Source organism: Gracilinanus agilis, chromosome 4 (genome assembly GCF_016433145.1).
Source record: "Gracilinanus agilis isolate LMUSP501 chromosome 4, AgileGrace, whole genome shotgun sequence".
NCBI lineage: Eukaryota > Metazoa > Chordata > Mammalia > Didelphimorphia > Didelphidae > Gracilinanus > Gracilinanus agilis.
Genome location: NC_058133.1, coordinates 220,367,730 through 220,395,677, shown reverse-complemented (window position 1 = coordinate 220,395,677; position 27,948 = coordinate 220,367,730). Strand labels below are relative to the sequence as shown.

Sequence of the window (27,948 nt, the reverse complement as noted above, 5' to 3'; positions counted from 1 at the left end):
TTATACTATGTTATCTTTCTTGTTTCCTTTGTTTTCATGTTTCCCAAGGTCCATTTCAAGAAAATCTTCAGGTGTATCTTGTAAGGCTTTTGCCTGCTGTCCATCAGACTTTTCTTCATCTTGCGGGCTCCGGCACAGTCCAACTTTGCATGGTCTCACAAATGCCAGAAATATAGCTGCTATTGCCATGCCAGCTGCGCAGGAATAGAAAGCTGAAGGATACTTCTTGGTGCTATCCACTAGAAGACCTGGGGGGGAGGGAGACATGATATGTAAGAAAATTTTTCAGAAATAATAATGGATACCTTTCCCTGAATCCCACTTATTGAGAAAACATTCTCATTTTATCTGCTTTAAGTGGAAATGTTCAATTCACTACTTCCCAAAGAGATCAGAGACCAAAAGAAAGGACCCACATATACAAAATATCTTAGCAGCAATTTCTGTTACGTAAGGAATTAGAAAATAAGGTGGAGGGGAGGAGGGAGAATGCTCATCAGTTGAGAAGTAGCCGAACAGATTATGATCTATTAATGTCATGGATTATTATTGTCTCTTAAGACAGGATGAAAGGCATGAATTAAGAAAAGCCAGGGAAGACTTGTATGAATTACTATAGAGTAATTACTATAGAGTGAAGTTAACAGGAAAACAATTTCTATAATGACTACAGCATCATAAAGGAAAATGACTTTGAAACAATAAATAATTCTGATCAATGTAATGCCCAATCATGACTTTAGAAAACTAGTGAATCATGCTTTCTCATTTCTTAGCAGAGATATATTAGACTAAAGCTATAGAATAAGACATATTTTTATATACCACCAAGGTATGAATTTGTTTTGCTGGTACTTATTCATTACAATTAATTATTTTTAGTGAGGGGAAGAGTTGTAGCCAGGGTAGGGGACAGTGATAGTGATACAAAAAAGAAAACAGTGTTGATTAATACAAGTACACAAAAAATAAATAGAAAAGAACAGGGGGAAGTTCAGAAGGGGTAACACAGGGGGGTAGCTCAGTGGATTGAGAGTCAGGCCTAAAGACAGGAGGTCCTAGGTTCAAATCCGGCCTCAGACACTTCCCAGCTGTGTGACCCTGGGCAAGTCACTTGACCCCTATTGCCTACCCTTACCACTCTTCTACCTATGAGCCAATACACAGAAGTTAAGAGTTTAAAAAAAAAAAAAAAAAGAAGGGGTAACACAAACAGGGTCATTTGTTGTTGATAAAAAATTGGTATTATTGTGTTAAATTTAATATGTACTTAAAAAACACAAACTATACATAACGTGTACACAATAGAGATTTATAGTTTCATATAGAATCCTTTCTATTTGGATTTCAAAGTGTTCACATCTGCTGATATTTGTCAAATGCAAATTAAAATAAGAAATTTTTACAAGAAATTGTAGAGGGAAAAAATCTTAGCTAGAATACAGCTATAGGATTAGTTTCAAGAAGAATTAAAATAATCTGTAACATAAGGAAATATATCCCAAGTTCCAAAAAATATTCTCAACTGATAAATGGAAAAATAGCTGACTTTTTGGGTGTCAGGGAGGGTCACTTGAAATATGAAGAAAATTAGATGAAGTCTTCCTTGTAAACTCTGCTTTTTGAAGTAATGAAACCAACAAATAGTTTCCCTCAAACATTCACACATCTTTTACAAATGAAATACACTATTAAATCATATCATCATTAAGCATCTATTGTATATCAATGCTATAAGCTATATTCATGCCCCTTTCATCAAGGAAATACAGCAATTGATCAGCAAGTACTGAGGAATCTTTTTTTTTTAATTCTTCCAATTTTCATTATTTTCTTTAGTCAGATGAGATGGAGGCATAGTGGCTGGAAGGCTCACCTTAGAGAGAGGAATACCATTGTTCGCATCTTAACCCTGTTAGTCGTTCAATCATGTCTGACTCTTTGTGACCCAAAGTGGGGTTTTCTTGGCAAAGATACTGGAGTGGTTTGCCATTTCCTTCTCTAGCTTATTTTACAGATGAGAAAATGGAGGTATATAAGGTTAAATGATTTCCCTACTATCTGAGGCCAGATTTGAACTCAGGAAGATGAGTCTCCCAAATGGTAGGCCTGGCACTTTATCCCCTGTAACACATAGCTATTCCCCCTTAACTATATAAGCAGAGATAAATCATCAGTCAGCCTTGGTGAAAGCATTTCCACACATAAGATTTTTTCTTGCCAACAGAGCATTGAACATTTGGATTCCAGTCCTGACTATGCCATTATTCAGTCTGTCTTAGACTTGAATTCAGTCCAAGATTCAGTCTTTGACAAGTCATTTCATTTAAGTGGAATTCAAATTAGTTAATCTCTGAGGTCCTTTCCAATTCAAAAATCCTAAGGCTCTGATCTTGTGAGGCATATAATACAGAATTTACAGAGCTAATTAACTATAGCACATTTTAGGAACAAAATATACACGGTTATACATTTAAATTACCTGAAAGGGGTGGTCCAGCAAGTCCTGATATACTTTGAGCACAGACATAGATTCCAGCTGCAGAAGCCATCCTCTCGATTCCTACGACATCATCTTCGGCTAGCAGAGGAAGATGAGTCCCTGCTACTGTTCCGAGCATGAATCCAAAGAATGCACTGCATGCTATTAGACCCCAGAACCCAGAAGCAAAAGGAAAGGCACATAAAGATACAGTCAACAGAATGACACAGAGAAGCTCAATATAGATCTTTCGGATAGGCTTTCTATCAAGGACAAAACCAGCACTAATTCTTCCAAAAACTTCCGCCACGGCCATGGCAGATAACGTAAAAGCGGAACGATCCTTGTCCACATTCAGACTAATGCTCAGAGGAATGACGTACAAAGAGGGAGCAAAGAATCCAAGTGTCGCAAACAGGCCAAAAAGTGTGTAACAAATAAAACTCTTTTCTTTCAAAATAGAAAAGTCCAATAATGAAGCTTTTTCACTTGACTTTGTATCACTGGATACCAGCGTTTCTATGTCAGTCTTTGGCTCAGGTTCTGCATTGGCATTGCTAGGCACGTTTTTAGGTGAGGTAGTTAATTCTACTCCTGAGTCAATGGAGTCTATTGAGGTGTGTGTTTTCTCATTTTCGAGCATATACTGCACTTCTTTCCGATTTTCAGGTGTGGGTTCTTTTGGTGTTCCAGGTGATCTGATTATAATCGGTCGAAGCAGGGCTCCACAGATGATAATGTTTAACTGTAAAACGCCAACAAACAAGAGGCTGTATCTCCAGCCAATTTTCTCTTTCAAAGCTGTGATGGCTTGAATATTTAGGAGAGGAGAAATAACAAGTTAAAGTTGATAATGGTTCTAATAAGAAAACTTTTAACAGGCAATATAGATTTTGATTTAGCAAATTTAAAAAGATAAAACCAGAAAGACAAGAGATGGAGAGAAAAACGCTTAGGAAGTGTCAACATGGATTTTTGGATGACTCAATTTACCCTTACCTTTGAGAAAGCCCAGTGCCAACTACCCCTATTTTGGTTTGAATGTTAAGCACCTTTTTGTTTTGAAGGTTTCTCTATTGGGTGAAAGTTTTCCTCTCATGAAACCCAGTTTTCTTAGTTTGACCTTTGTCTTTGATTTGTTATAGCTGACCGTTCCCTAATACCATAGCTGCTAAATGTTAGGAGTTTTACACACCTGTTTATGGTTAGTCTCTGTAGGCTTCCCAAAAGGGAGAGACTCTCAGGTTCAGTATCTCTTTGGAGTTGGCACAAAGATCTGTCTTCTCCCAGGGGAGTTAGTTCTTAGCACAGTGCTTTCTCCCAGGGATATGGTTCCCAGAGCTTTTGGTTCTGTATGTTATTTAGCTCATGACTCTGTGTGGTGGCCAGAATAACGAACCTTATCTCTTTTTTCTGATTAAAGAGTGGGTTTTCTGACTACTTAATAGTTTTGTGTTATTTTCCAGGTTATCAGAAGTAAACAGATGATTTAAGAAGGGTTTGAATTTCTTGACACAGTGTAAAATATAAGGATGGATACTGAAAGCTTGGGAGGATAAGGAAAGGCTCCATGAAGAAGAAATCTAAAAAATGATGGAAGTTAGATTAGACAAATTTTTTAAACCTTTAGCTTCTGTTTATGTATTGATCCTAAGGCAGAAGAGTGGTAAGGGTTGGATAATGGGAGTTAAGTGACTTGCCCAGGGTCACACAGCTAGGAAGTGTCTGAGGCCAAATTTGAAACCAGCACCTCCATCTCTAAGCCTTGGCTCTCAATCCACTGAGCTACGCAGCTGCACCCCCCTAGACTATCTCTTAAATTTACTTCTAGCTCTAATATATAAAAGCTTTTATGTTTGTTAAGGGTATAATGTTAAATGACATGGCAATTAGAATTTGTGAATTAAAAATAAAAGGCATCTGAATAACTTAAAAAAGAAAAACAACTCTCACCTGTCTTAGAACTGCTACTAAGTATTGGTTCCAATGTAGAAGAGCAATAAGGACTAGATAATTGGGGTTAGCTGTGTGACTCTAGGCAAGTCATTTAAGTAGTATGTGAGGCCAGATTTAAATCCAGAATCTCCTGTCTCCAGGCCTGGCTCTCTATCTCCTGAACTTGTCAGTAATCTCCAACATACATAATCAACCTGGTTCCTTTCTTCTAACTCTGCTCAGCATAGTGTATTTCATCAAGACCTTCTTTGTTAGGTTAGTTCTTGCCTTTCTGGAGCCTGAAATCTTATTCCAAAGAGAAGGAGTACAACTAACAAAGGATATAAGAATATTATATTTTTTAACTTTATTTTTTATATTTATATACATATTTTCTATTGAATACATGTAATAAATTTCCACACAAGTTTCCTAAGTTATATAATTGAACTTATCTCCCTCCCTCTCTTTCCTTCCCACTCCTCCCGTGCTCTTAGGTGATTAAGACAACCAAAACCTTAAGAAGAAAAAAAAAGCAGTTTATGCTTCTTCCTTCTGTGTTCTCTCTTCTCATTTACTTCCCATCTTTATGCCCTGCATCTCGCTTCCAACTTCATAATTTAAGTGACAGAGACTGCCTTCTCTAAAGTTACCAATAATTTCTCTATTCCGAACATTCTCTCCTTCTGGATATTCATTCTGGGTTTAACTAACACTGTGAGCGCTCTCGTTCTCGCTCTCTGTCTCTCTCATTGCCCATTCCTACTTTCCTGTGCTTGTTTACCTATATTCTAGACCCTAAATGTCTTTGTACCTTAGAGCCCTCTTTTCTATCACCTCATCAGCTCCAATGGGTTAGATTATTTTTATGCAGATAACTGAGATCTAAATACATCAAACTTTAGTCTCTGCTAACTTTCCCAGCAATAATCACCACTTGCCTAATAGATAATTCAAATTGGATGTCCCATAGACATCACTAACTCAACATATGCAAAACAGAATTATGCTTTCTGCAATACTTGCCATTCTTCCAATATCCTATTTCTATGAAGGACACATTCATTCTTTAAACAATTGCCAAATCTTGTAATTTCTACTTGTACAACATCTCTCTCATGTTCCTCTGCACTCACAATCCCTCTTTTCCAACTATACTGCATAGGTCTGACCATGTCACCAGCCTTATTAAATTCCAACAGCTTTTAGGATCAAATATAAAGTCTTCTGACAGAATATCACAGAGTCAAGCTCCAACTCTCCTTTCTAAACTTATAAATTATTCTCCATCCTGAAACCTTTGGAGCAACCAAACTGACTTTCTTACTGTTCCTCATATCTCCTACTCCATCTCTGTGCCTCTGTACTCTGTTTTCCCATGCTGGGAATACACTACTTCCTAATCTCAACCTTTTAAAATCCTTTCAGTCTTTCAAAACTTTGAAGCTTTTTATGGTTCCTGCAGCAGCTAGTACCACTCTCCCCTGACCCATTACCTTACATTTATTTTGCATATTTTTTAATTTATGCATGTCTCTCCTGACAAAACTAAAGGTTCAAACTTTCATTTTTATTTTTTTATGCCCACATGGTAAATGAACAGGGAATTCACCAACTGTTCCAGATCTTAAAAAGAAATGGAGAGAGGGCTCACAGAATGGGTAAAGCACTGTATTCAGAATTAAGAGAACTGGAATTCAAATGTAGTCTTAAAAGACTTTTTCTAAATGTAGAAATTAGGATAATAACAATGACGTCTCAGGCTAATTTATCAGGATAAATGAGATAATATTTGCAAAGTATTTTGTAAACCTTAAAGTAATATGTAAATGCTAGCTATTATTAATAAAATATAGGGAAGACCAAGTAATAGAGGAGGCATATGATAGAGTCTCATAAAAAAAATTGTGTCAGGAGTTCATAATGAATTGAGGCTGGCAAGAGAAGCTAAGTTCAATAAAATGGTATCTTGAGGTTGTTTATTTTTTAGGCTATGTTGGGGGAGGATGGGAATAAATTCAAATAACCAGGTCCAAATGAATTGCATTCTCAGCAAAATGGGGGAAAAATAGTGGATGCCATAGCAGAACTATTGTCTGTGATATCTAAAAGAATAGAAGAATGATTACCGTGGAAAGGACCTGAGAAAGGCAAAGGTTATACTTAATTTCAAAATAGGAAGGAGAACATATTCTGAATTTATAAGCCACTGAGGTGGACTTTTGATTCTTAGAAAAATTCTAGAATGGATCATTAAAGAATTAGTGAACATATTTATTTAATTATTTTCCCCCTCATGGTTGCATGATTCATGTTCTCTCCCTCCCTTCTCCCCTCCAGAGTTGACAAGTAGTTCCACTGTGTGGGAATCCATCTATTATCAACTCAAAACCTATTTCCAAATTATTCATTTTTGTAATAGTCTTTTAAAACCAAAACCCTAAATCATATCCCCATATAAACAAATGATAAATTATATATTTTCTTCTGCATTTCTATTCCAATAGTAGTGAACATATTTAAAAGGAAGTAGTGATTATGAAGAGACAGACAGCCTTTTCCAGAACAGGTCATGCCAAACTAACCCTTTCCTTTCTTTTGGCACAGGATTACTAAATTAGTAAATCAGAGGAATGCTGTAAGAAGATAGTTTGCCTGCATTTGAGCAAAATATTTAATAAAGTATCCTCAACTTGTAGGCAAAAAAAAAAGAGAAAGAAAGAAATTACTTGAGCTAGAGATGATATAATTAGATTAATTGAGAATAAGCTGAATGTCTAGACCCAAAGAGCAGTCTTTAGGGGTTCAATGTTACCTTGAAATGAGACCTACTGTAGAGTGCCTCAGGAAACTGGGCTTGGTTCTAAGCTATTTAACAATTTTACCCATATCTGAATAAAGGGATATATGCTTATTTAATCAGATTTTGCAGATGACACAGCCACTACCCTTCGCAAAATGCAGCGAGGGATACTGAACACTATGGGTGGCAGAATCAAAATCCAAAAGACTTTTAGTAAAACTAGAGCAATGAGATAATCTAATTTAATGAAATCCAGGAGGAATATTTCAAATCTAGCTTTATACACTTGCTAGCTGTATAACTCTGGACAAGCCACTTAACCTCACTTGCCTAAGTTTCCTCATCTGTCAAATGAGCTGGAAAAGGAAATGGCAAACCACTCCAGTATTTTTGCCAAGAAAACCCCAAAATGGGGTCCCAAGGAGCCAGACAAGACTCAACAACAATAATAAAAATCTTCTCCATACTCCAGGAAACTAGGTTGCTCTTAGACTAGACATTAGCTTTTATGGCTATTTATACCACATTGCTGATTCTTAATGAGGTTAAAGTTCATTGAAACCCCCAGGTCTTATCCAAACAAAGTGCTATCTCAGCATGCCTCCACAATCTGTACTTTTAAAATTGAGTTTGTTGTGTGGTATAAAACTTTACATTTATTACTATTTTTGTAGTTGTTATTCAGTTGTTTCAGTTGTGTCTGACTCTTTGTGATCCCCATTTGGGATTTTCTGATTATAGGCTCCATTTAGATGCCCAAGGAGGAATAGTCCTATTTTATTCCACCTTTATCAGGCTTTATTTGGGGTACTCTGTTCAATTCTTTATGCTACAGTTTAGGAAAGACATTGACAAAATGAAGAGACTTCTGAACCACCGAAAGATTACTGAACCACTGTCTGGGATATTTGAAAGAATGGAGAATGGTTGAGGTGGGAAAGTCCTGGAACCCATGCTATATGAGGAGTGGTTAAAGGAACTTGGGACTTTTAATGTAAAGAAAAGAACCAGGGTGAAGAACTGTCACGTAGAAAAAGGATGGGATTTATTACATTTGATTCCAGAGAGCAAAACCAGGAAGAACAGATAGAAGTTCAAAAGAAGCCAATTCAAATTTCAAATAGGGAAAACTTCCCAACATGCAGAGCTGTTCCAAAGTGGTGGTGTGTTCTCCATCATTGGAGGTTTCCAGCCAGAAGCTAGATGACTGATTGTTAAATATCTTAGAGTAGGGAGTTCTTTCAGCTACTGATTTTAACTAGACTTCAGCATACTAGGATTGATCTGTATTTGCTTCTGTTTGCTAGGAGAGAGGATTTAAAACTATATTGGATGAGGAGATCTTTTAAGGAAAAAGGAATGCGCTGCAGTTCGAGACATTTTTATTACATTTATAGACATAGGTTTAGATCTGAAAGTGTCTGTAAATACATCATCTGTCGAACTTCCTAAGTTTATAAAGAAACTAAAGGCTGGAGAGGTTATAACTTGCCTAAAGCCAGAAACATAACAAGTGGCAGAGCTGGGAATTGAACCCCGATCTGTTAATTCCAAATCCAATGTTCTTTCCAATGCTTTCTACTGTCTGACATTTGGAAGAAATGATGAAGGAATATATAGTGATAAGGAATATATGAAAGGCTGCCACAAGGATGAGGGATTAAATTTTGTCTGTGTACCTCTCTAGGACAGAACTGGGATCAAAGGGTTAAAGCTACAGAGTTTAGGGGGCAGCTGGGTGGTTCAGTGGATTGAGAGTCAGTCCTAGAGATGGGAGGTTCTGGGTTTCAATATGGCCTCAGACACTTATTAGAAATGTGATCTTGGACAAGTCACTTAACCTGCTTTTCTGCCTTAGAACCAATATACAGTACTGATGCTAAGACCGAAGGTAGGAGAAAGAAAGAGACAGAGATAGACTGATTATTCATAATAACCCTGAAAAGATGCCACAAATTTTCAAAATCATGAAATAAATATTAAATTATGTTAATATAGTTTTAGTTGTTTTGTGCTTTGCTGTACTATGCTTCTTTCTTGAGTACAGTGTATTCTATAATTCACTATTAACTAGTATGATGACTCAGTAGATCTGATTCCCTACCCATAAGAAAGTAGAAAACAATGTTGCATTTGGAAATAGAAAATCTAAGTTCAAATACTGGCTCTTCTATGAAAGGGATGGATTAGATAGCTTCTAAGATTCCTTCCAGTTCTAAATGCTTTGATCTAGGAACCTAAGCTTTTGTATGAAGACTATGGCAAGGGTCAAGAATTAATTCTACATTAGTCAAAGGAACTCTTTATCAATTTTCATTATATAGTTTCTATGCATAATCAACTCTAGATTATTTGAGTCAATGGAGAGCAACCAATGGTATAGAATTCAAATTTATCCATATTTTCTTCCCAGTATTTTACCTGGAGATTAGTTTGGATTGATATCAAAATAATTTGCATTTAGGACAGCAAGGTTGCACAGTGGATAGAGCACTAGGCCTGGAGTTGGGAGGACATGGTTTCAAATCTGGCCTCATATACTTCTTAACTGTGTGACCCTGGGCAAGTCACTTAACCCCAATTGCCTAGCCCTTACTTACTCTTCTGCCTTAGAACTGATACTCAGTGTAAGAGTTAAAAAAAAAGTTTACATTCTCAGACTAGTCCATTACAAATCTCCTAGGAAGGAATTCCATACAAATATTTGGGAGAATAACTTTGGGTTAAAATTGAATTTGGGGGGAAAGAGGGAGAGAGAGGGAAAGAAAGAGGTACTATCTTTATCCCCAGTTGTAGCTGAAGAAGTGAGGCCGACACAAAAGACTTGAAAGAGTAGTGGCCAAGGAATTTTGGAGTGGAGAGAGACAAACAGATTGGGGATGGGAGAGAAAGAGTAATATTTATTAAGCACCACTATGTGCTGTGCATTGTACTAAGTGCTTTATAAATCCTGTCCTACTATCTTATTTGAGTCTCTAAACAACCTTGGGAGGAAGGTATTGTTATTATCTTCATTTATGAACTTAGGCCTTCCTGATTCCCAGCCCAGTGCTCTATATTGTGCCATTAGAATACAGGAAAGGACAGAGAAGGAATTCTGTTTATTCTCCTTTCAGTTGTAAAATATTCTGGCTAACTTACCTGGTGCACCAGTAAACACAGCAAAACATTCTCCTGTGGAAGCAACTGCAGTCACCAGGGAGCGTCTTTTTTCAAAGTACAGTGACAGAATGTAGACAGTAGGGAGAAAGCAAAGGCAGAATCCCAAGCCTGTAAACAGATGTCAGAAAGTAGTAATAATAACCAAGAAGAAAGGACACATTGATATCAAAGAACTTTTTAAAGACCTCCCTTTTTCAAGAAAAAAAAATATAATTATCAGCTTTTCTAACCAGGCAATTCACTCTGGACAAGGAGACCATAAAGGATGGCATTTCATGAAGGTGTTATTAAATGTGGTAGATGTGAAGTAGATCATGTGAATGGTGGATACTTTATTGCCCAGAGATCCAAATAGTTCCCCCACAAAGCAATTGCTCAATTGTACTTTGGAAAACAAATGAGTTTTTCAAAAGGCTTAATTTTAATCAGCTTAGGGAAAGAGTCCTCTGAAAATTTTTTTAAAATCAGGCAGAATGTTAAATATATCATATATATATAAGCATATATATATATGCAAGTCATATTTAGAATGTTATTTGTTTCAAAAGTAAGAAAAAGATATGATACCCAATTTCCAAATTTCTAAAGAGTTTTTAAGGGAACTCTCCTCTCTATTCCCACCCCATAGAAATTTAAGTAGCTGAAACATTTCAATCCAAGGAAAGACTTACCAGAGATTAATCCAATAGCGATGTACATATGAACAATAGTTTGAGAAAAGGATGCCCCGATGATCCCCAAACTGAGAAGCAGTCCTCCTACCATCACCACCGGGCGATGGCCAAAACGATTGGTCAATATTGTGGCTAGAGGAGCTACATTGAAAAAATAAAGTTAAAATTTAAGTTTTATAGGTATGAATGCTAAGTTGTTAGTTGTTTTAAGTCTTAAAATAAGATAGTATATAAAAAGTCAAACAAGTTCTATGAAATATTCAAATTATGAAAGCTTGAGTAATTTCATTATTTATTCATGTCAAATGGATCAAAAGAAAACTATGCATAGTAAATATTCTAGAGACTGATATCTGCATTTGAGGTGGGAAGGATTTTCTTAACATTTTTTTTCCTGTAAGTCATTAAGTTTTGGTGTGTGAATATTATCTGTTTTGGTTTTTTTTTTTTTAGAATTTTTCTTTCCTAGCTTTCTTTTATCTTTGGTGCACTTAGTTAAAAATTCTTCAGAAATATGCTTGAGTTTGAGGGAAAGATTTCATTGTTTATTAGCCTTACTTCATACTATCAGGTTATAAGGTTTTTAAGAAAATGAAAAGTTTGAATGAACATCAGAGACCATTTAGCCCAAGGGTTCTTAAGCTGGGGTCCATGAACTTAAAATTTAAAAAAACAAACAAGTATTTCAATATAATTGATTTCCTTTGCAATATCCCACAATTCTCATTTATTTTGTACATTTAAAAACAGTATTCTGAAAAGGAGTCTATTAGCTTTACCAGATTGCCAGAGAGGTAGAATTACACAAAAAAAAGTTAAGAACTCCCGATCAAGTCTAGTGTATGCTTAAGCAAGAATGCCTTTTACAGAACTGGTAGTTATTGGGGACTTCAGTTATCCAGACACATGATAAAACTCTCAGCCAAAAGCAGAGCAGCTAATCATTTTCTTGACATACCTACATGATAGTTTCATATTCTAAAAGGTAAAGGGGCCAAAGAAGGGGGAATTCTATTATGAATCTGGTTCTTGTTCAAGGAGGAAGTAGATACTGGGGTGGAAAACACAGGAGCCAAAGAATAGGAGGCAGACCAAGAACTGATCAGTATATTTTAGTATTTATGATAAAGGAGAGAAAATTTGGTAATGGCCTAACTAGTGTTTCCTCTCCCTCAAGTTATCTTGTTTATATTTTGTACCTATATATGTAAATGTTCCTCTGATTGAATTTAAACTCTTTGAGGGCAAGAATATTTTTTTCTCTTGATGGAAATGATTTCAACATGTTTGAGAAAAGGATAGGTAAGATTCTAAGGCCTCAACTGCTTTGCAGGAAGTAATCCCAGGAAGGATGGGGAACTCTCAAGAATGAAATTCTGAAGATAAAAAAGGAGAAACAAATCTCACAAGTAAGAAAAAAGGGAGTTGGTTAAAGAGACTAAAATGGATACAGAACAAACTCAATCAATTAATTTTTCTTGTTAGTAGTAGTCTCTTACTTTTCAGAATGCTTTCACGTAGACTTTACTTATTTTTAAAAAGTTTTCTTGAAGTTTTTTTTTTTTGGTCACCTGTTCAGATTCCAATATAATTGTCCCTGGTAACACATAAAAATGTCAACTTCAAGTTTTGAAAAGATACATGCAGAAGATGGAAGCAAAGGCAAGTGTAAATATAAAAGTCTATAAGAACAGTGCCATGAGTGAGAAAACTCAGAAAGCTAAGAGTAACAAGAAATAATATGTTTGGAGCAAATGAGACAATGGTACCATCTTAAAACAGAGAGAAGGCAGAATTGCTTATTTCTTACTTTATGTTTGCATTTTCTGACAAGAAGAAAAATCTTTAGAATAGGAAAAGTAGAACAAAAATGGGAGTAGGGAGTTAATACCTGAGGGAAATAGTAAGAGAGCACCTAGATCCCCCTTTTAAATTCAGGTACCAAAAGAACTTGTAAATATGTTGGCTGAGTCAGTGATAGTGATTTTTGAAAGAACTTGGAGAATGGGAAAGTTATTATAGGATTGGAAAAGGGTGTATGTCCCAAATTTCTAAAAGAAAAGAATAAACTACAAATTATAGACCAGTGATGGCAAAACTTTTAGAGATGGAGTGCCGGGGTCCTGCCCCCACCCCACGCCATCCCCCCAATCTGAGTACTGTGCCCCTCCCCTCTCCTGAGTGCCAGGCATGCCCTGTACCCTCTTTACCCCACACAGGGGAGGGAGAAAGTGCTCCCATTGGGCTGCTGGACAGAGAGGCGGGTGATGTAAAAAATGTCAGGCAGGTGAAAGGGGGAGGGAAGCAGCTCTGCCTGAGTCCTTCTGCTTTTCTAGTAACAATCTCTGGAGGGGTAGGTGGGTGGAGGTGGCAGCCATGTGCCCACAAAGAGGGCCCTGCATGCCATCTTTGGCACCCATGCTATAGGTTCGCTGTTATGGACCAATGAGCTACTTTGTCTTATTCCTGGCACACACAGTTCTATAATATATTTTTAAAAGGATGGTTAATAAATATCTAGAAAAAGGAACTTGTTATCATAAAGAATAAGCATAGTTTCATCAAGTTTGTCATGCTAACCAAACCTTACTTCCTTTTGATAGTGAATACACAAGATCACAAAGAGTATCTGAAAAGTTCTTTATGGGTTAGAATATATTAGGCTGAATCAAATAGGAAAAAAACAGTTACTAGGGGACAATGTTATATCTTATGTTTTGATTTTAAGAAATCAACTCCATAATGGAAACTGGTAAATCAGGGAGCAAAATGCGGTAGATAAAATTTACCTAGATTTTAACAAATCATTTGATACAGTCATGTCTTCCCATTATATTATTAACAAAATTCCCTTCATTGTAGATCTTTTTTTCTCTGCCACTATCACTCAACAGCATCTCCCTATATATCTCTATTTTACTCTATCCAGGTATGGTGCCCTTTCAAATCCTTGAAGCAGTCATGTACTAGCTTTAGTGTCACAACCATCTTTTTCTCCATTCCAACTTATTCCATTAAACCAGGGGACTTGGTACACATGTTGACGTTCCCTAAAATACTTTGGCATACCAGTTCATTCTGCTCAACTTCCATGACCAAATATTTTCACTATACCTCAAACACATATGGAAACCAGGTCATGCCTTTGAGCAATAATAAAATTTAAATTAAATTTTCTAGATGACACTTTTTCAGATCATTAGCTCTATAGAGGACATTCTCTGGCTTGGCCACCTCAGTAATCCGATCTATCACCATAAAACTTTTTCTTATGAAACTGATATAGACACCAAAACCTCATTCTTTAGAGGATCTTAAGGTTAAGATTACAAATACAATCCTTTCAGTCACTGAGCAGCACCTGATGAAAGTTTTTACAAAGTTGAAAAATCAACTAGAGTAAGGTTTAGCACAAGATATTGGTTATGTTCAGTTTTAATAGAAACATCAGTATTTTAAAATGTTAAATAATTAACATTTCAATTTTTTTAAAGTTTGTAGCACTTATGCTTGCTATTAAAATTTAAAACTGCACTAAGACTTTAGTGATATCATATCTCCTCCCCTTCACAGCCAAATCCCTAAAAAAAAAAAAAAAAAAAAAAAGTCCACATTCCTTGTGTCCCACTTTTCTCTTATCTCTAAACCCTGTACTTTCTGGTTCCTGACCTCATCACTTATTGACATGGCTCTCTCCAAAGTTACCAATGATCTCATTTGCCAATATCAAGGGCTTTTTTTCTTAGCCTGATTCTCTCTCCTGACTTCCATTCACCTACCTCCAATTGTCCACTGGACATCTTGAATGGGATATGCCATTGACATCTTAAATCTAATGTCCAAAAATTATCTTCCCTCAACACTGCCCTCCTTTCCTAATTTCTTGGCTTCAACAGTACCACTGTTCTTCAAGTCATCCAGGCTCACAACTTTGGTGTCATCTTTAACTTTCCACTCTCACTCTATATATTCAGCCAGTTGCCAAGTCCTATAGTTTTGGAATGTCTCCTATTTGCCCCCTTTTATCCTCTGATAGTGCCACCACTGTGGTACAAGGTAGTACTTCTCATCTGGACTATTTTAACAGCCTGCTAAGTTAGTCTCCCTGTCTCAATTCTCTTCCTTACCCCAGTCTATTCTCTACTGAGCTGCCAAAATTATTTTCCTAAAGCACAGGAGTGACCATGTCACTGCCACTCCCTGTCCCTTACTCAATAAGCACCAGTGGCTATTACCTCCAAGAACAAATGTAAAGTCCTGTTTGGCTTTTGAAACCCTTCATAACCTGACCACTTCCTCCTTTCTGGTGTTTTTATACCTAGCTCCTCTCAAAGCACTCTGCAATCCATTGACATAGCTTCCTTCCTGTTCCTCAAATAAGATACTCCGTATCTCCCCAATGTAGGCATTTTCAATGGCTGTCTTCTCCTTCCTTACCTCCTCCTCTTGGATCCCCTGGCTTCCTTCATGTTCCAGCTAAAATCTTATCTTCTGAAAATAGTCTTTCTCAGTCCTCCTTAATTTTGGTGTCATCCCTTTAAGACAGTGTTGGCAGAATTGAAGTGCCCAAGAGGATGATTTCAAGCTGTCTGTGAGCCCTCCTACTTACCAGAGAGAGCTGAGGGGAGAAAGTGCTTGCTGGGAAGAGGGGGAATGGAGCAACTCCCTGAATGCATATGTGCCATGTCTTCACCAAAGGGGGCTCTAAGATCATTTCCAATTTATGTCTGTATTTTGTTTGTATGTAGTTGTTTGCATATTGTCTCCTCTATCCCCTGTGTCCCCTGACCTCCTTGAGGGCAGGGACTGTTTTATTGTTTTGTTGTGACATTTCTTTGTATCATTAGTACTTAAGAGTGCCTGGCACATCAGTCCTCATCTCTCACTTCTGCAACATTTGACACTATTGCTCACTCTCCATGAATACTTTGTTCTATCTGGGATTTTGTGACATTCATCTCTTCTCTTGGTTCTCCTCCTATTTGTTTGTTCAGTCCTCATTTCTCTTTGCTAAATCATCCATAACTTACAAATTGTAGCTGTATTTCAAGGTTCTTCCTGGGCTTCCCTTTTTCTTCTCTATATTCTCTCAGTGACCTCATCAGCTCCCATGGGTTTAATTATCATCTTTGTGTAGATGACTCTCAGATCTGAATATCCAGTTCTTCCTGAGAGTCACTCCCCATTTCCCTAATTTACCTATTGGAAACTTCCAATTAAATGTCCTTAGTTCAGTTCTTCATCTCTCACATGAGCTATTGTAACAGGATCCTAATTGGTCTCCTTGCCTGAAGTCTCACTCCTCTTCAATCTATCCTTCACACAACTGCCAAAATGATATTTCTAAAAAGTAAGGGTCGCACCATTCTTTTGTTCAAAAAGCTCTGTTTCTGAGCCTACCTCTCCAGGATTCCTGAATTTTCCTTCCTTTCATAGACATTATGGTCTTGACAAACTGTCCCACTTGATGTTCCTTAAGCAAATATTCCATCTCACATATTGGTGCCTTTGTATAGGCTGTTCCTCCAGGCCTTGCAGACTCTGTAGCTTCCTTCAGGGCATAGCTCAAAGTATTATCTCCTATATGAGATCTTTCCTGATTCCTTCAGTTTCTACTATGTTTTTCCTCCCACTAAAACTAACCCCCTCCCCCAAAAAACCCAAAACATAATAATTTCTTTGTATACATTTGGTATTTATAAACATATATATGTATTCCCTTGCTATATTTTAAACTCCTTGAGGGCAAGGAATTCTTTTTGTTTTTGTATCTACAATGCCTAGCACAATGCATGGTACATAGAAGGTGTTTAAGTCAATATTATTTGATATTTTCTTATGAAAAAGATGGGGAAAGGTGGGTCTATAGTAGTATAATTAGGTGGATTTAGAATTGTTTGGCCACCTTAAGAAAGTAATTTATAATAACTTGAAGTCTATGTGGAAAGATTTCTCCAGGGGAATATTCCCAGGATTTGTGTATGGCCTTTAGCTATTTAATATTTTTATCAGTGAAAGAGATAAAAACACAAATAGCATGCTTTACAAATCTGCAATTGACTCCAAACTGAGTGCTATTGCTAACATACTAGATCAGAGGTGTCAAACAACTGGCTGATACAGCCCACAATGCTGATGAATGCACCTGAACCACACTAAAATGTAATTGAGAAATACTCAACAAAATAAATAAAAATACTATAAAACATACATGTATGATTTTCTAAGTTAATCTGTGGTTTGTCATGTGATTTAGTGACTCACATTTTCTACTAAATTTGATACCACTATCAATACATACAGTATTATCTAATGATAACAATGAAAACCCCAAAAGATAGGTTAGAATATTAGGCTGAGTCTAATAAGAAGAAATACAGGGATAATAAAGGAAATATTTTACCCTGGGATAAAAACAAACAAACAACAACCTCACAAATATAAGAGTGGAGTGGTTAGATGAACTGCAGGTTATCTAAAAAAAGTGTTGCTATTTTCCTGAACTGAAAGTTTAATGTCAGTCAGTGGGGGGTGACCTGATAGCCAAGAAAGCCAAAGTGACTTCAGGTTGCATTAAGAGATAAATAGCATTTTTAAAAATTTAAAAGAAGGAGGTGCAAGCCCTGGTCTGACCTGTCTAGTTCTGGATACCACATTTTACAAAAGATGCTGATAAGCCAGAACTGTCCAGAAAAGGCTGACTTGGGGAAGGGGGTGGATTCTTTTTCAAATATAGGTTAAAAAATTGGCCTCTGAGGTTCCAGCTCTGAAAATTCAAGACAAGGAGTCTTCCATTCTTTGTCTGAAGATCTTCAAGCAGCCCATTCCACTTCTGGATAGCTCTAATTGTTAGGAAGTTGTTCTTTCCCTCAAGCCTTAATTTCCTTCTCTGCATCTTTCACCAATACTCCTATTTCAACTGTTTGGGACCAAGTAAAACAAATCTAATTTCTCCTCATGATAGCCTTCCAGAAATCTGAAAACTTCGATCATGGCCCAAGTTCTCTCTTAAGCGTTTTTGCTTGATTCCAGTTATGGCATGTTCTCTAGACTGCTCACCTTTCTGGCCACCTTCTTCATAATGTTCTCCAGCTCTTCACTGTCTTTCCTAAAGTATGCTTTCCAAACTGAATGCTATGTTGGGGTGAGGCAGCTACATGGTGCAGTGGATAGAGTGCAGGGTAAGAAGTAGGAAGACTCGTCTTCCCGAGTTCAAATATGACCTCAGAGACTAGTGTATGACCATGGGCAAGCCACCGAACCCTGTTTGCCTCAGTTCCTCATCAGTAAAATGAACTAGTAAATGGAAAGCCACTCCAGTATCTCTGCCAAGAAAATTCCAAATGAGGTCATGAAGAGTCAGACATGACTGAAAAATGAGTGAACAAAAACAGAATGTTGGTGGGATCTGACTACATTCAGGACACAGTACTTCTCTTAAGGTAGCCCAAGATAGCATCATAAATTTTATTTTCATGTCACCTGATTGACTCATATTGAGCTAGTCATGTAGGTTGACATTAACAGTTAGCTTGTTAAGAGTACAATTAATTGGGGCAAAGGATGGTAGGCAGTAAAGCAAAGTACCTCAGAAAAGTACTTGTTATCAGAGGAAACAGATCAAAGGTCAAAGTTGGCTTTATAAACAGAATTTAGTAAAATTTAAACCAATATTTACTATGACTTGTATGGAAAGTGTCATCTTCATCAAGAGGCAACATGATAGTTTGAAAAGGAGTTCGTTTTTCTGCTGGGTTTAAAAAAAAAAAGATAACATCAATACATAGAAGCTTCTTGTTGACTATGCTGTTGTCCTTAGTGATAGAAGTGATTAAATTCAATCCTTTTTAGTCTGAAACCTGAGTAGAGCATATATTAATTAGCTTTCGGAGAAAACTAACCCTTTAGTACTTGGAAATAGCTTTACGTAATCTTAATTATAGCTGGATATGGCCTTACATCAATCTCTAAAAATCTTTATTTTTCAGGTGAAGAAACTAAGACCTCAAAGAGATGACATAATTTGCCCCATAGAAGTCACATAACTAGTCAGTGACAGTTAGTTGGTTCTAGATATTATAAATAAACGTCAAGAGTAATATAAGAAAATAATATTTTATAACGTGTACTAGTACATTTATAAGCTCAAAGGATTTAGAGCTGGAAGGAACTTTAGAAACGGACGAATTCATCTTCATTTTATAGATTAGGAACTTGAGGTGAAGGAGGGTGAAGTGATTTAATGCAGAACTAGTAAGTAGTAGAACTAGGATGTGAAGTCATAGCCTCTGATTTTAAATCTAATGGCTTGTTTCAGGACAACACACTGCTTTCACTATGGAGAATAGTCCACTGATCTAACCCAGTGAGGCATTTCTATTTAATGAGATCCTTGAGACACTAATGGAACAAGAAGGCCTCTAATATGACATGTTTTCTATGTGGTTGAATTTTTAGCAGACAAGGCAAGAATTGTTTACGGTGGTCATGATTAGCAAGATAGTGGAGAGTTCATTTACACATGTTGTTCCAACCCTATAACCTCAAAAGAGTAACTTTTACAGCAGTGACTCAGTCTGAACCCTCTTCCTCCACCCTAAAATAAGCAGAAGACAATGATTCTGGAACATTAAAAAAAAAAAAGAAGAAGAAGAAGAAGTACAAATGGTGGTAAAGAGGAGGAAAAGCAAGATGGAAGCCAGTTGAAGGAGTCCTAAATGGTTCCTATATCTAAGATTAAGATGACCAGAAACCCAAGCAAGGGTCTATTCCTTTTTCTCAGTGATTACTCTACATATCTCCCAATGCACAGGGTCTGAATGTGCTTAATCTTGGGCATTAGTGCATTAGTGGAATGGAAGGTGAAGAGTAAGAAGGGAATCCAGAGAAAAACTACTAAAATTACAAGGAAATAAATGAAAAACAAAAAGTTTAAGAAAGTCTAAGTAGAAATAAGTCTAATTCCCAAGAAGATAAAACACCAGGTTGGCTTATAGAGACAGAAGGGAAAATGTGTGAACCTCTAAGAAAGGATGTAACACAAAGAAGCAGTGAATCCAAGATCTCTAGTGGGGAAAAAAAAAAAAAAAGAATTCTGAGGACTATCCACAGATCATGTATAGAACAACAGTAAGAAACTTCATAATGGTTCAAAACATAGAAGATATTAGTTTGGAAATTTTTTTTTTTTTTAATCCTGGGACTCCATTCTAGGAGCATAGGGCCACAACCAGTAGGCAATGGGTCGCTCAGGGTCACCCAGCTGGGAAGTGTCTGAGCCTGGATTTGAACCTAGGACCTTCCATCTCTAGGCCTGGCTCTCAATCCACTGAGCTAGCCCAGCTGCTCCTACTTAGGTTGCAGTTTCTTTAGCAGATGTAGTTTTTACAGGGTGGGGTTGCTAGCCCCACGCCCAACCCTCCTCCTTTTTCATCTGGGCTAGGGACCGTCCTTAGCCCAGAAGTGGTAAGGGTGGCGATAGGGGTCAAGTGACTTGCCCAGGGTCACATAGCTGGAAGTGTCCGAGGCCGGACTTGAACCTAGGACCTCCAGTCTCTAGGCCTGGCTCTCAATCCACTGAGCCACCCAGCTGCCCCCAGTTTGGAAATTAGGTTATAATTAATTCTCAATGCAGAATTAAAGATGAATAATAAGATGGGGATTTTTTTAAACCCTTACCTTCTACCTTAGAATCAATACTATATAATGGTTCTAAGGCAGAAGAGTGGTAAGAGCTAGGCAAATAGGGGTTAAGTGAATTTCCCAGGGTCAAACAGCTAGGAAGTGTCTAAGGCCAGATTTGAACAAAGGACCTCTTGACTCTAGGTCTGGCTCTCAATCCACTGAGTTACCCAACTGCCCCTAAGATAAGGAACTTTGACCACAAAATGCACAATTTTTCATAGAAGTTGAGTCATTGAAAAACAAAATGACAGATTTTTAATTAAGAAATACAGAAATGGAAGAAAACTTGGTAGAAAAGAAACAAAAGATAATAACTTTGGAAGAATATATGAATTCTATATAAGCCAAATTGATTGAACTTGAAGACAGGAGTAACTTAAGGATCATAGGTTCCCTAAACTGTTGAAAACAGACAACAACATTCCAAGTAAACAAAACCTAATGATCTGTATATAAGAAACCCATCTAAAATAATTACATGTACAGAATAAAATGAGAGGCTTAACAATAAGTGTGTATATATAATATAGACATGTATACACAAACACCAGGAGATTCCAAAAAGAAGGAATTGCATTTCTGTTTTCAGACACCAAAAATAAAACTTCAGAATGTCAAGGAAGGTAAGCAAGGAAACTATATCCTGCTTAATGGTTCTGTGGATAATGAAGCAACATCAATATTATACATGTGTTCACCAAATGGCAAATTCATAAAGAAAAAAGTTAAAGTAATGACAATTCATTTATAGACTGCCAGCAAAGAAAAACCCTTTGATATTTTTTAAGGGTGAGGCACAGCAGAAAAAGGCTCTACACCAAAACCAAAATAAAAAAAAAAATGCATAAGGGGATAGAGGATAAAAGAGTGAGAATTACAAATGCAATTAATGTAAAAATAGAAGATAAGGATTGAAATAAAATTGATACTCCAGTAGCTCTACTCCCATGAGGCACACAGGAAAAATAAAAAAGGAACACACATGATTATTAACCATGAACAAAGGATTAGAATTGTGAGTGTGAAAACCACTACTCCCTTTTATGATTGTAGTAGTATTAGCCTTTATGATTATTATTAATAGCTTAATCATTAGTTTTGTGTGAATAGCCAAAGTGATATATTTGCTTTATAAAAATTGTAAGAATTAGCTAAAAAAGTTACAGTTTAGAGTGGTATCAAATCTTGTTTATATCCTTTTGACCATAGGCCTATAACCAAAAAAGTTACTACCAAGCCCACCACAGCCTGCATGGGGTGAAAGCCAAGACAGTCACACAAGTGGAGGGCCCTCTTGTTTCTCTAAACTGCTGACTCCTAATATTGTCAGTAAAAGACACCAAGAGTGTAAAGGCCTTTAAAAGGTCAGCAATAATAATAGCCTTAAGTTACCACCGGAAGTCATCTTTTACAATCACTTGCTTAATCAGCAGATGCATCACTAATTAAGTACTGCCTATGTGAAAGATTTTAGCATTTTTTTTTTTCTATTTTTGCATCACTGTCATTATGTCAAGATTTCTCTCTACAAAAAAGGCCATCTCCTAAGGCCCGGGGACTCTGGTTCTTTTTTTTTTTTTTTTTTTTAAAAACCCTTACCTTCCGTCTTGGAGTCAATACTGTGTATGGGCTCCAAGGCAGAAGAGTGGTAAGAGTAGGCAATGGGGGTCAAGTGACTTGCCCAGGGTCACACAGCTGGGAAGTCTCTGAGGCCAGATTTGAACCTAGGACCTCCCATCTCTAGGCCTGGCTCTCAATCCACTGAGCTACCCAGCTGCCCCCTGGGGTCTCTGGTTCTGATGGGATCAGGATCCAGCTTTATTGTGAGGTGGGCCTCCTCTCAATAAACCTATTATTTAGCTTGGAGTTCTGTATTGGTGTGATAAATTTTTGCTACACAATTCAGAATAAATTAGAAGGATATAAAAATACAGATGGCAAAGTAAATGAAAACTTCTTAATAAAGGGTGCTGCAAAAGAATGTTTCATAAGTGAAGAAGCTTGGGCAAGGGTTGAAATAAGATTCAGAATTAGGCTTATCATATAAAATCATATAAAAGGGAAGGATCAAAAGAAGGGATAAAACAAAAAAGGAATTAACAGTTTAAATACATTAAAGGAAATTAGGATAGAAATTAATCACAGGAACCGAGTGTTGAGTTAAGAAAGAAGATAACTAAAATGAAAGAAAGGAAACACAGATCTGAAAGTTATAATCTCAAATATGAATAAGTATGCAAGATGGATAAGAAAACAAAACTCAATGATGTGCATACAAGGAAAACATCTAAAAACAATGACATACAGAATGAAAATTAAAAGCTGGAAAAATATGTATTATACACACATATACATTTTAATTTTTTATGTATATATAAATGTATATTGTGTGAGTACAAACACAGAGACACATCAGACGATTCTAAAAAGAAAGAACTGCACCTCTACTTCAGACACCAAAATTAAAATTCAGAATGTTAAGAGAAGTAAGGAAACTATATCTTGCTTAATGGTTACATGAACAAGGAAGTAACATCAATATTATATGTATATTAAACAAATGGTATAACATCTAAGTTCATAAAGAAAAAGTTCACCAAAGATTATAACAATGTAAGAATTTTAGAATATTTTAATAATTTTCTCTTAGAGCTGGATAAATCTAGTACAAAGATGAACAGAAAAGAAAATATAGAACTGAATAGAAGTTAGATTGAAAAAATAATGTGCATTTCTCAACACGACATGGTACTTTTACAAAAACTTCATTTGCTAGGAAACAAAAAGTTATAAATAAAATTTAAAAGGTAGCAATATTAAGCATATGCTTTTTTGGATATAATGCAATAAAATAATTTTTTATAGAGAAAATAAGGAAATAAGTTCCTAAATGGACCAAAAAACTCAATTTGCTTTACAGGGAGTTCACAGCCAAATGCAAACAATTATAGACAAACAAATTATATAGAGAATAGATAGGAGACAGTCTCAAGAAAGGCATTAAGATTTAAGCAGGGGGGCCGCTGGGTAGCTCAGTGGATTGAGAGTCAGGCCTAGAGACAGGAGGTCCTAGGTTCAAATCTGGCCTCAGACACTTCCCAGCTGTGTGACCCTGGGCAAGTCACTTGACCCCCATTGCCCACCCTTAACACATTGGAAAAGAAAAGCCAAAATTATACCTATTCACAGATGACAGGATTTTTTTCCTAAAGAAAAATTCCAGAGAATCAGCAACAACATTAACAGAGGCTATTAATAGTTTCAGGAAAGTAGCAGTTGCAAAATACATCCATAAAATTTATCAGTATTTCCATATAGCAAAAAACAAAAACCAGGAAGGAATAACAAAGAAACTCTATTCAAAGTAACTATATAAAACTTATAAAATATCTGAAAGTCATTCTACCAAGATCTACTTAAGACATGTAGATATAAATGTGTATATTTATTCCTATGTACATGTATAGATGTATGTATGCATGTATATGTTTGAAATGTTTTGGGAAGACAAGTATATTACTGGTAGTATTGTAAATTTGTCTACCCATATGGGAAAAAAATTTGGAATTATGCAAAAAAATGTTAATAAAATTTTCATATCCTTTGATCTTACTGCTGGGTATATACTCCAAGGAAGTCAAAGACAGAAGGAAAGGTCTCATCTGTCAAAATATTCATGATAGCACTTTAAAGAATTTTCCTTTTTTTTTTCAACCTTTACCTTCTGTCTTGGTTCTAAGGCAGAAGAGTGGTAAGGGCTAGGCAATGGGGGTTAAGTGACTTGCCCAGGGTCACACAGCTTGGAAGTGTCTGAGGCCAGATTTGAATCTAGGACCTCCCATCTCTAGGCCTGGTTCTCAATCCACTGGGCCACCTAGTTACCTTTTGTTTTATATCATCTTCATTTTGAATTATATCTTCCCTTTTTCTACCCAACAAGCCATTTCTCATAAAAATAATTTTAAAAAGACATAATCAGAATGCTTCAGAAAAGGAAAACTTTTTTAGCAAAAACCAATCAATATTTTGGTTTATGTAATTTTCTATTCTCATGATTTACTATCTCTTCAAAGAAAGAAGAGAGATTTGCTTTTTTTCAATTTTTCTATAGGACCTTGGTCATTATAATTAACATAGTATTTAGTTTGGGTTTTTTTTTTCATTTATGTTAATACTGTGTTATTTTCTTGATTCTGCATTAATTTAGTTCATAAATATCTTCCCATGTTTCTCTGAATTATTCATACTCATTTTCTCACAGCACAATAATATTCCATTATATTATATACCAAATTTTTTCCAAGCATTCCTCAGTCAATGAGCACTCTTTTTTTTTTCCCAGTTCTTTACCACCACAAAAAAAAAAAATGCTGCTATGAATATTCTGGTGTATATGGGATCTTTCCCCCTGTGTAAATGGAAATTTTGTATCCTTTAGATTTCATCTCCCAGAATTCTTCCTTCACCCCAAAATTCTCTGTTTACATGCGTCTTTTTATGTGATTGTATATAAGTTTTGGGTAATGCCTCTCTTGGGCTCTCTTCCATGTAAGTTAAATATTAATAAATCTTATGGAGTATTGGATATTAATTTTAAAATCTAAACCTCCCCCATCTTTGAGGTATAGTAGCATAGGAGACAGAATGTTGCAGTTATATTCAGGAAGCTCCAATTTAGAATCCTACTTTGGATACTTACTACCCGTGAGACACTGGGCAGGCAAGCCACTTATTTGTGCCTCAATTTCTTTATCAATAATGGGAGGTTGTTGGAAGCAAGGGCCACTGTGGTCTCTTCTAATGCTAAAGCTATGATCTGAAAATCTAAGTGTAAGCTCTGAGTCAGAGTATGGATATTTTACTCATTTTTTAAGCATGATCCCAAATTCCTTTCTAGAATGGTCAAACCAATTCACAGCACCACCATCAGTGAAGTATATCAGTATGTGTCTTTCCACAGCCCTTCCAGCATGAATCATTTCCATAATGCTTTCACTGCCTGTTTTTCTAGATGGAACATGAAATCTTAGCACTGTTTTGATTTGCATTTCTCTTATTAGGGAGTTATAGCAGTCTTTCACATATTTACTAATAGGGCAATTTTTCATGTGAGAATGTTTTGTCCATGCCCTTTGACCACTCATCCGTTTGGGAATCATAGTAGTCCCTTTAATGTTAGTAAAGAAACAGAAAAAAAAAAAAAAAAAAGGAGATGTCTATCAACTGAGGAATGGCTAATCAAACTGGTATATGAATATAATGGAATATATTTTGGGATCCACTAGTTCAGTGATGGGCAAACTATTCCCCAGCAGGCCAGATCCAAGCTGTAGTTTGTCCATCACTGCCTTAAGCAATTCCCTAATCACTACATCTGGATGTGGGGGCGTAGTGATTAGAGAATTGCTTAAGGCAGTGATGGGCAAACTACAGCCTGGATCTGGCCCACGGGGAATAGTTTGCCTATCACTACACTAGTTCATTTATTCAAAGACTATTTTTGAGTGCCTACTATATATGCCAAGCATTGAACATACAAAGATGTATACATTCTAAGAATAGGAGTGCCTTTGTAACGACAAGGTTGAGAGGTGCTATATGCAGCAAAGCAGGATACTTTATGCCATTTTATAATGCAGGATCTAGGTACACTGCAAAATTTGTAGTGCAAAGGACTGTTACCTCACTCTCAAAGCTAGAAATTCTATATTTTTGTGCTTTGTATACTTATCCACCTATTCACCTTTGCATCTTTCTAGCCTCTCCTATAAAATAATAATTGTTTTTTATGACATACTTGAGTGGGTGTTAGAACCATGTGTCAAACTACGTCCGGAGTATTATGTCCAGTTCTAGGCAATACATTTTAGAAGGGACATTGATAATTAGTGATAAGCTGGAATGTGTCCAAAGGAAGAGGACTACCATTGTGAGAAGAATTGGAAAAACTATGTCATTTGAGTATCAGATGAAAACTGGACAAATTTATCCTGGAGAAGAAAAGACTAAAAGGGCTGAGAGGACATGATTACTATTTTGTAAATATCCGAAGCACTGTCTTTGTGGAAGAGAGAGAAAAAAGTCGAAGGATCAATGAGCAGAAATTAAAAGGCAGAGTTTCACTAATATAAGATGGGAAGAAACTTGTAAGTAGAACTCTCTAAAACTGAAATGGGCTCCCCTAGGAAATACTAAAGCAATTATCAATACTTCCACTCTTTGTAAAGATTTGAGAACTACTTGCCAGGGATGTTATAGATTTTATTCATTTTTGGGTAGGAGTTTGACTAGATGACCTCTAGTCCCTTCTGATTCTAGAGTGATTTTAGCCTGTCAAAGACCAAATTAACTGACTGCTATTAGCTCTAGACTAGCATGACTAGACAGACATTAAAAAAAACTGCTGACTTGATCAAGAGACAATCCTGGTGATCTAGATTTTGACTTTATTTATGGCTCCTGCCTTTTCTCCTCTTATCCTCTATGTTTGGAATACCTTTTGTTAAATACTTGCTAAAAGCCATCATACCAAATGATATAAAGAGCTTTAGATCTAATAAATTAATGTTTTGTTTTGTATTACAGCTGCTGTTTGTGTATACATTATACTGTCCTTTCAATATCAGATTTTTTAAATTTCTCACAACCTTTTGTAAATAGTAGGCACTTAATACATGTCTATTGGTTTGAACTATTAAATTAACTCCTCTAATGCTGAAGTTATAATGGACAGCCATGCTCATGAGCCCCAATTACATAAAGTACCTAAACAGGTCAATAAAAAGACATAAACTTGTTTGGGATATAAAATGAAAGATGTACTAACCTGTAAATGTTAGCACAAACACGCAAATTGATATTATCCATGAGATTCTGCTGTTGGTTTCCTTAAAACTGTCCCTTATGTCATTATAGAAGACACCAAATGATTTGATGAAACCATATGTAAGTGCTTCAATCAAGAAAAATGCAAAAGCCACTACCCAGCCCCATCCTCCATCAGGCACTTGAGAATAAACGTTTGCATCGGAACAAAACTTTCCCCTCTGCGTCATTCTTAATCTGAAATAAAAAAGAAAAATAAGGTTTCTTAATATAGATGGCCATGAGGAAGGCTTAAGCATTCTGATGCTCTTTTCCAAATTTTATAAGAACGAACACAATCACTTGAATTTTCTTAATGTTGCTGTGAAGTTAAAGTCATATGA

The 27,948-nt window shown here is 36.3% G+C and overlaps 2 protein-coding genes across 2 annotated transcripts in view; one reads left to right on the top strand and one right to left on the bottom strand.

Moving 5' to 3' along the window:
• SLC16A6 (solute carrier family 16 member 6) lies at window positions 1-27,810 on the bottom strand. The gene is made up of 5 exons (XM_044676409.1): window positions 27,567-27,810; window positions 11,054-11,197; window positions 10,362-10,490; window positions 2,483-3,292; window positions 1-248 (listed from the first exon to the last, which is right to left on the bottom strand). The coding sequence occupies exons 1-5, from the start codon at window positions 27,793-27,795 to the stop codon at window positions 1-3; spliced, it is 1,560 nt and encodes a 519-aa protein (XP_044532344.1). The 5' UTR covers window positions 27,796-27,810.
• ARSG (arylsulfatase G) overlaps window positions 1-27,948 on the top strand; it is a 200,204-nt gene that overhangs the window by 10,541 nt on the left and 161,715 nt on the right. The gene's annotated exons all lie outside the window — the stretch shown is intronic.

What these genes read in the sequence shown, in the direction of transcription:
- SLC16A6 (XM_044676409.1), bottom strand. Translation starts at nt 27,795, where the DNA reads ATGACGCAGAGGGGAAAGTTTTGTTCCGATGCAAACGTTTATTCTCAA. An exon ending in GTTTGTGCTAACATTTACAG is followed by an intron (nt 11,198 to 27,566) that starts GTTAGTACATCT and finishes TTTTCAATGTAG; the next exon opens with CTCCTCTAGCCACAATATTG. An exon ending in TGCTGGACCACCCCTTTCAG is followed by an intron (nt 249 to 2,482) that starts GTAATTTAAATG and finishes CCTCCCCCCCAG; the next exon opens with GTCTTCTAGTGGATAGCACC.